General features: G+C 40.9%; 1 protein-coding gene across 1 annotated transcript; it reads right to left on the minus strand.

The window, feature by feature from the left end:
- Positions 1-5,096: 5,096 nt before the first annotated feature.
- Positions 5,097-9,852, minus strand: LOC148368402 (uncharacterized). Its single transcript, XM_088330458.1, has 2 exons — positions 9,590-9,852; positions 5,097-7,692 (listed from the first exon to the last, which is right to left on the minus strand). The coding sequence occupies exons 1-2, from the start codon at positions 9,708-9,710 to the stop codon at positions 6,497-6,499; spliced, it is 1,317 nt and encodes a 438-aa protein (XP_088186584.1). The 5' UTR covers positions 9,711-9,852; the 3' UTR covers positions 5,097-6,496.

Below are 9,852 nucleotides of genomic sequence, written 5' to 3' on the forward strand. Positions count from 1 at the left end.
TCTTTTTGGAGAAGCGGCTTTTTCGGCTCAACTCATTCAATAGAGCCGGCTCTCAAACGGCTCACTTGCTTTGATGCATTACATTACGAATGATGATGTTGCATAAAGAAGTAAAAAAAGGAAGAATAAAAGGAGAAAATGAAAAAAGACAGGTTTGTGGTTATCTCCTTAATCAGTATATTACCAACAATCATTGAACGATAGCGGACTCGCTATCTACGTGAAACGGAGGTGGTGTAACCCTGGGCACAAAGATTTAGGGTGGCAGTAGCTCAGGAGGTAGAGCGATCGTTTTAGGATTAAGGGATCCCAGTTCGAATCCCGGCTTGTCCGTGTTACATGCCGAAGTGTCCTTGGGTAAGACACTGAACCCCCAATACCCCCAATAAGCAGGTTAGCGCCTTACATGGCTGCACAGATCACGGCCGCTATTGGGAAATGTGAAGCACAATGTAAAGCGCTTTGGGAAGTCATGGACTTGAAAAGCGCTATAGAAATGCAGATCATTTCATTTCATTGAATGCAGAAAATGAATTCATAAATTGAATAAGAAAATGTATTATTCTACTTAATTATATTTGCATGTATTTTTTTCTTCTACGGTGAACGTCCAAGCGACTTCATTTTTGAACTTCTTTTATAATTAACCTCATTCATGTCGAACAAGTCAGTGTCTCACAACAAAATGTTCATTAACAATATATATGATAATGAAACGCATGTACAATGTAACATGTTAAACTACAAAAATAAACACGTTTGAAAAAAATACATGGCGTAAGATTATTTTGTATTTTGTAAGGGAAAATATAACATTTTGTAAGGGCATGTTGCCCTGGAGCGCAACAGGTATGATATACCAGAAGGAGCGATCAGTGTAACCTTGGAAAAGAAATATAGAAAACCAAGATGAGTGAGTTGCTTGAAGTCCTACAAAGCAGTGTTAAAAAATTCTCTCATGTGGCAGACAATAATGTTGTTTTAGTTTACACCAGATGTCAGGAACCTTTTTGACCCAAAGAGTCATTCTTCTTCTTCTTCATTCTTCTATAAAAGCAAAAAAAGGTTTTCAAAAGAAATTGAGAGAGCCACATCATATATATTCAGACAAAATTGAAAAATCTGCCAAACACGCTCTCTAGACAAAAGCTAAGTTTTCAGCAAATTTGATTTGACTAGTTGTCATGTGATGATTTCATCAAATGTATGAAATGATAATAATGCCAAATCCCGTGTCCCAAATCAATGTCAATATGCCATTTACAAATTGTCTTTCACCTTCAGTTAAGAGTGCTGAGGCCATTATTTCCCATGAAATTTGTCCTTAAAAACGGTTTCAAAACAATGTGCATGCAAAGTTCTTTTGTAAAAATGTCACCAGTGACTGCAAAGCATAAGCATATGGTCATATTCACTTTGGGTGTAGACTGCACTGAGCGAGAGAGAGAGAAGGAAGTGCCTTGCGCTGTGTGCAGGGTTCCGCCCACCCGTGCTGCTCACCCAATCAAAGTCAGCGTTTTTATTTATCAGTTGAAATGGTTTCTTATCGAACTTCTGCTTGAAGTTGCTTCGGCTTTATATGGACCAAAATCGGGATGAAATCGCTTGACTTTGGAACGCCGGAGAGAGATGTGCGATAGTTACATTTTATTTCAGAGCCATACGTACTCATGACAAGAGCCATACATGGTTCCCGAGCCATAGCTTCCCTACCCCTGGTTTACACAAACAGGACATTCGGAACCAAATATTGTTTCAAACACAACAAGTGTTCACATTCTAAATTTCCAAGGAACTTTTGCACTTGTTTGAAGTGGGGATGCACCACTTTGCACATTAATCCCGCCAGGATCCATTCAGGGATGCACTTGAAAATTCTTCAATACTGTTGTTGATGCAGCCTCATCGTCCATCAATGAGAGCTTTTCCAAATTGGCTGTGCTGGTGAAAAACATCAAAGCGCACAGGGAGTGCAGTTTGCTGTGGAAACGTGGCTCACGACTAGCATCCCGGACGCTAACGTGGCGCTACCCGGAGCTATCCGGCTTCAGCGCCGTTAGAGACACGAAAGCCTGCGGGAAGCGGAGAGGAGGCGGACTCGCTATCTACGTGAAACGGAGGTGGTGTAACCCTGGGCACAAAGATTTCCATCTGCTGCAGGGACATCGAACTTTTGGCCTAGCGTGTGACATCATCTACTCCGCTGTTGCTAAACTACAACACAGCACCCCGAGGCCATCCTGTTAATCTGTTCATGAACAACAAAGGAGACTGCTGGAAGTGTGAATTTCCCTACGAGGATGACTAATCTATCTATCTATCTAACCGCTGATTCTCCCTTGTTAGGTGATGAGGAAGAAGAAATAACACTACTTTCAACTGCTATTCATCTTGTTACTCCACCTGTCAACAATATTCCTGTGGTATTGATCCAGGTCACACCTGCCGCCATTTAATGCACAAGATCTAGCAGCATATCCTTTTGGAGGTTACCATTAATGATCCAAATTTGGTAAAGGGTCCAGCTCGGTCCACAGAGTACGTTTTGACAAATTAAATTGCACCGCTCGTCAACAACACAAACTCTAAATTGATCAGATAGTGTAAACAGCATTACATTGAAGAATTGAAATGAAAACCTATATTTAATTGAAATATTATTATTCTCCAAATAGCCCAGAAATTGAAGTCCCATGAACTGGATGTTGTAGTTCTCATCATAGACCCAAGAATGAAGAAGAAACACTTTTTGAAAAACTTCATTCATTCAAAAGCCCTTTTTTGCATCATTATATACAAATTTGGCATGAAACTGTTAAACAAAAAACCGTTTTCAAGGCAATAGAGAAAAGCTAAAACTGGAAAATAGATATAATAAAAGTGACATTGTTAACTCAACACGAGGGGCAGATTCTTGAGCATATCATATATCATTTGCACGTTGGGAATATTTATATTTAAAAATTCAACCCAAAAATCAAATTGGCTGACAACATTTCGAAGAGCGAGTTTAAGTCAAGTCCCATTTATTTTTTTGACCCTTAATCACAAAAATGTCTCAAAGGACTGCACAGGATTACAATGACACCATCGCCTGAACTTGAACCAACATGCAGGCAAGGGATAACTCAAAACCTCAGCGTGAGGAAAATAAGAAACCTTGAGCAGGGGCTTCATGAGTGGTCATCCCCCTTCCAGGATGACCGGGGTGCAATAGATTTAGCATTGGGATTCAGTACACAAAACATAATAAACATCAATAGAAGAAAACAAAAGGTAATATGTTGAAATTTGTCCAATAAGTGCATGACAGCAACAACGCAGCTTCCCATCTCTGCCGGCTCGTCAATGCAGGCGTTGACATGCTCCAGGTCAGACGCTGTTCCGCTGACTCATCTCGAACCGTCCTCCCTCGTATCACCACCACCGCCCAGGCAGTCGGAAAAAGACAGGAGCGATTACATAAAAGTGGGTCTTAAGTCTAGATTTAAAAACTTCCACTGAAGTTGCAGATCTTATCTCCGGAGGCAGAGCATTCCGCAGCACCGGGGCCCGGATGGAGAACCTTCTCGAGCCTGCAGACGTCTTATTGGCTCTCTGAGTCACAAGTAGACCGGCATTTTCAGAGCAGAAGTTCCGTGCGGAAACTAAATCTGAGCGATAAGCGGGCGCAAGTCCATACAAACGCTTGTATGTTCGTAATTGAACCTTAAAGTCACATCTTAAGTGGACTGCATGTGAAATTATCTGAAATGATCTGCATTTATATAGCGCTTTTCAAGTCAATGACTTCCCAAAGCGCTTTATATTGTGCTTCACATTTCCCAATAGCGGCCGTGATCTGTGCAGCCATGTAAGGCGCTAACCTGCTTATTGGGGGTATTGGGGGTTCAGTGTCTTACCCAAAGACACTTCGACATGTAACACGGACAAGCCGGGATTCGAACTGGGATCCCTTGATCCCAAGACGAGCGCTCTACCTCCTGAGCTACTGCCGCCCCATGTTAGATAATACAGGGGGAATATGGTCAAACCTTTTTGTCTTAGTCAAAAGTCTCACTGCCGCATTCTGAAACAGCTTCAAAATTTTGATGCTCGACATCGGGAGACCTGAAAGCAATACATTACAGTAATCAAGCCGAGAAGTCATAAACGCGTAAATCTGATTGAGATAGCATCAGGCGAAGTTACGCAATATTACGGAGGTGGAAGAAAGCTGCTGGAAGTCATATTTTTTTTACATGTAACTGAACATCAGATTATGATCAAATATAACACCCACATTTTTGACCGAGTCACTATGGGTGATATTACGTTTGTCTGGGTTCAGGGCAGTGTTTGAGAACAAATCACAACTATGAGCCGGACCAACAATTAAAATTTCATTTTTTTTCTGGGTTAAGGTGCAAAAAATGAAGTGACATCCAACTTTGAATCTCAGTAGGGCAAGCCTCCAGATTTCTACAACTTAACTGTCCAGTTGTGTCCAGTGGCAGATACAGTTGAGTGTCGTCTGCATAGAAATGGAAACTAATATCATACTTGCGGATAATATCACCAAGCAGAATTATATAAATACTAAAAAAAGGGGGCCAAGTACAGAGCCCTGTGGAACGCCACAGGGGACATCAGAATGTTTTGAGGTGAGAGTGTTTTTTTTTTATATTTTTTTGTGGATCAATAATTTTGCTACACACATAATGAGATTGTGTGCTGACATCTTGATGCGATTGAATCTCAGCTGTTTTCTAGTGTTTTTTTATTTTGACGTGTTGCGGTGTTCTTTCCCTGAACTTAAAAGTAGAACTAAAAAAAGATTTAACTCATTTCATTCTATTAGAGATATGTCAAGCTATACAGGTTTGGCTTCTTTGTGGCATTCATCTTTTTGAAATTCATTCCGGATAAAAAGGCCCACATCCGAGGTCGGCAACCCAAACCGAAAGGACGATTGGGAGTGTGAAAAAAAAAATACAACAGACAACTTCAGCACTGTTCTTAAAATGATGTTGGCAATTTATTTAATTTTCATTTTATGAACAAGGTTGCAATCAAGTAAAAGGACAAAAAGAACAATGAAACACAAGAACAAGGGCTGATGGGAAAAGATCAAGTTTATCTTTTGTCCCCAGAACAACTTGGACACCTTGAACACAATGATTACAAATCAAAAGAAATCAACAAATGAACTCATGACATTTTCTTTATTAGTCCAAGAGAAATGCATCAAGTTCAAGTCGCGTTCGGTCACAAAGTCACAATTCAAAGACGCTTAAAAGTCATACAAAATCATAAAGTCCGCATAAAAAGTCATCATTCTTTGAGTACAGGTCAAAAAATAAAGACTTTGTAGACTTATTGAATCCAAATCTTGTGACGAGATCATCTTGGTTAAGTCAACTCAGAAATGTTAACATATTTACATGTGATGCTACGAAAGTATTTAAGAAGAAAAGTCAGACACGTACACATACTGAGTAAATATTGCAGTAACCACTGCTATTATTCATCATGACTATTCTACATACTTTATATAACCATTCGAAAAACAAGCTGCAACAAATGTACATTTTATGAAAACAATTGAAAAACTAGCAAAATAATAAAATAGGCTAAGACATGTGACCGACCGACGTCAAGAGTACACAAATGTGTTCATTCGATGTAAATTTTGTTTAGAATAATAATCAAAATCTACTCGCCAGCACACTTGTGGTTCTGAGCATAAGGGTGACCTGAAAATCTTTAGCCGCAAACCGGACAATAAATTGGATTCTGAACCACTTGAGTTCTTGTGTGGATATTTCCGATTGCTGGGGGAATTTTACAACACACACTGAAAGGGGGAAGGGTTTCTAACAAGTGTGAGTTCTTGTGTGGCTTTTCAAATTTCCTTTACGTTTGAAATTTTGACCGCAAACTAAGCAGGAAAAAGGTTTTTCACCAGTGTGGGTTCTTATGTGGCTTTTCAAATTTACTCTCTGGCTGAATCTTTGACCACAAACTGAGCAGGCAATTGGGTTTTCCCTTGTGTGCATTCTAGTGTGCATTATTATGTTGTTTTTATGGCCAAATTCCTTACCAATAATTGAGCAAGAAAAGGGTTTCTTACCAGTGTGTATTCTTGTGTGGCTTTCCAAATGTTCACTCCGGCTGAATCTTTTACGACAAACTGAACAGGCAAAATCTTTCTCACCAATGTGGGTTATTGTATGCATTCTTAAGTGTGACATCTGGGTGAATTTTTGATCACAAACTGAGCAGGCAAAGGGTTTTTCACCAGTGTGACTTCTTTTGTGGCAATTAAAACAATATATAGCATCTGGAATTCCCAAGGGGGTTTCCCACTCCAGAACTAACCAGGCCCGACACTGCTTAGCTTCAGAGCTCGAGCGTTCTCAGGGTGGTATGGCAGGTCACTTGCCAATAGAGGCGTGGCGAAGTTTTCAAGCAATGCATGCACAATTATGATAGACTCACAGCATACACCAGCCTATTAACCGGCGTGGGTTCTTGTGTGTTTTTTTAAGCTTTGTCTTTGGCTGAATGATTTAGCACAAAAGGAGCAGGAGAAGGGCTTTTCGCCAGTGTGGGTTTTAGCGTGGTTTTTCAAATTATCCTTTCTCCTGAAATTTTTACCGCAAATTGAGCAAGAAAAAGGCTCCTCACCAGTGTGGATTCTTATGTGTATTTTTAACAATTCTTTGCGGCTGAATTTTAGGCCACAAATTGAGCAGGAAAAAGGCTTCTCACCAGTGTGGGTTCTTGTGTGTATTTTTAAGCTTTCTCTAAGTATGAATGATTTAGCACAAAAGGAACAGGAGAAAAGCTTTTCATTAGTGTGGGTTAATGTGTGCATTTTTAAGCTTTGTCTATTGCTGAATCTTTGACCGCACAATGTGCAGGGGAAGGGCTTCTCACCAGTGTGGGTTCTTGTGTGTTTTTTTAAGCCTTCTCTTTGGCTGAATCTTTGACCGCAAACTGAGCATGAGAAAGGTTTCTCACCAGTGTGGACTCTTGTATGTATTTTTAAGTTTCGTTTCTGGTTGAATGATTTACCACAAATTGAACAGGAGAAGGGCTTCTCACCTGTGTGGATTCTGGTGTGGTCTTCTAAGAAATTCTTTTGGCTGAATTTTTTACCGCAAACTTTGCAGGCAAAAGGCTTCTCACCAGTGTGGATTACTGTGTGTCTTTTTAAGTTTTCCTTTCGGCTGAATGATTCACCGCAAAATGGGCAGGAGAAGGGCTTCTCACCTGTGTGGATTCTGGTGTGGACTTCTAAGAAATTCTTTCGGCTGAATTTTTGACCGCAAACTGAGCAGGAAAAAGGCTTCTCGCCAGTGTGGGTTATCATATGCAACTTCAATCGAGACTTGAATTGAAATGTTTTGCCACACTGAGAACATGTTTTATCACCTTCTGACTGTTTGTTGCCATCAGTGTCTGCAGAGTCGGACGTCTCCTCATTATCAATTTTCATGTGTTGAAGGGAGCTGCTGCTTAGAGGCTCCTGCCAGTTTTCTTCATGTTTAACCTGACTCCCAAGAGTTAAAATAGTCTCAGTTACGGGCAAATCTGTGAAAAGTCCCTCCTCTTTAACACAAACAGGCTCCATATCCTCCTCCTCCTTTTTAAGATCAGGAAACTCTGGTTCCTGCCGGACAGGAGGCAGGAATTCTTCACTGACATCTGTGGGACACAAGACACACATAGGTTTCGTATCATTCAAAATATACGACATAATACTGAAACAGATAAATGGCAAAATATATACATAAATAATATAGACTGCATTCATTTAATAATTCTAACCAATGGAGACAGAAACGACACAGAACCCCTGAAAAACATGCAAACATATCAATTCAAATGTGTATAATAAAAACGTAAATGTCATTAGTCTCTACTGAATATTGGCATTTAGGAACACAAAGTGCTCAGCTTTGAAGGACAGATTCCAATTCTTCTGTCAGTGATAGACAATGCACAATGTTACATACCATAAAATTCGGACTATAAGCCGCTATCCTTTTTCCCTCCAAGCTTTCATCTTTGCAACTTATACAATGATGCGGCCAATTTGTGCATTCTTCTAGCGAACGCCAGGGGGCGCCCATGCAGTAAAGGGTAAGAGTGAGACACGTCGAATACATGTGTCAAGGAAGACACAAGATTAATGTAACTAGGTGCTTTGAAAAAAATAGCGTAAACGTACCCTAATCAAGGGAAAGGTGTCTAGAGGGACGTGTCCGTGAGCTAGAGCAGTGTAAAAGGAAAATGTTAGGTGCCACTGACATCAGTGCTAGCGTGAGTTGTAGTGAAACTGCTAGTCCGGTTAGGATTAGCCCTAAACGGCTTGCTAACCGCGGTGAGCCAATCCAGACACATAATAAGTTCAGCCCCCTAGCGAGTCCCACTCCAACTTGGTCTACTGGCTCCCTAACCCTAGTGATAGGTGACTCCATCACCCGTAACATAAAGCTCAGCAACTCAGCTACGGTGATGAGTATTTCTGGGGCCAGAGCACCCGACATTGAGGCTAATTTGAGGGAGCAAACCTAGACACCAGGGCAGGGCTAGCTATACCGAAATAGTCATTCACGTGGGCTCTAATGATACTAAAATGAGGCAATCTGAGATTACAAAGAAAAAGATTGCTAGGACATGTAATGTCACCAAAAAGATGAGTCGGCATTAAGTAATGGTCTCTGCCCCCTTGCCTGCGAGAGGCAATGATGAGAGGTTTAGCAGACGAGTGTTGCTCAACCGGTGGCTGGCAAGTTTTTGTAGTCAGCAGAGATTTAGGTATGTGGCCTGCTTTTTGAGGCCGACCTGACCTGCTGAGGAGAGACGGCCTTCACCCTAAATAGGAAGGTGCTCTCATTTTTTCTAAAAATAGTACTGTTTAAGCCTTCAATGACAGGATATACTAGTGCAGGCCAGGTCACAGGTGATTAATGAGCCTGTAACCACGGGTGTGGAGTCTGTATTGCTAGAGCTAACTAGCTCTAGCAATAGCTCTAAACTATTCATATAGTTTTTGTAGTTTAGAGCGTTCCATTGCCTGCACTACACACCCTGATCTGTACTCTTCTATAGCAGCATCTTTTGTGCTTCTTACCTCTGATTCTCCCTTGGTAAGTGAGGAGGGAGAAGAAATAAAATTATTTTCAACCATTAGTCATCCTGTTACTCCACCTGTCAACAATATTCCTGTGGTATGGAATTCGGGCCGCAGCTGCCGCGGCACAAGATCCTGGTCTGGGAGCATAATCTTGTGAAGGTTACCGCCACTAAGGTTAAAGGGTTCAGCTCGGTCCACAGTGATGAAGCTTGTCCTCCTGAATATGAGATCACTAGCTTCCAAAGCTTTACTTGTCAATAACCATATTAGTGATCACAATATTAACCTTATTGGCCTTTGTGAGACCTGGTTGAAACCAAATGCGTTTGTAGGGCTAAATGAGACTTTGTGAGTTTCCACTTGGCACGACCGTGCAAAAAAAGGTAGCGGCGTTGCACTTACATCGGAAAATATGTTGAAATTTGGAAGAATAAAAATGTTATGGAAATAAAAGTGACCAACCTGCTCTGTTCATCACAACTCGTAGCTCCTTGCTAATGCTAACTTGGTTTAGCCGTCCATCTTCTCGCTCGTTCTCTTCTTGAAGCTCCTCTTTCAAATTTCCTTTCCATTCCTCGTACATTTTAGCCACCTTTAAAACTCTTGTACAGAGTTAAATGCAGTTAGATGAAGTTTAATTGTGCAAACGACTGGAACGAAACACCAAGTAGACACAAACAATGACAGCAGGGATGTGTGGTTCTCGTCTTCTTCTCCGATGACAT

The sequence above is a fragment of the Urocampus carinirostris genome, chromosome 3 (assembly GCF_059441175.1).
Source record: "Urocampus carinirostris isolate Australia breed hairy pipefish chromosome 3, RoL_Ucar_1.0, whole genome shotgun sequence".
In the NCBI taxonomy this organism is placed as follows: Eukaryota; Metazoa; Chordata; class Actinopteri; order Syngnathiformes; family Syngnathidae; genus Urocampus; species Urocampus carinirostris.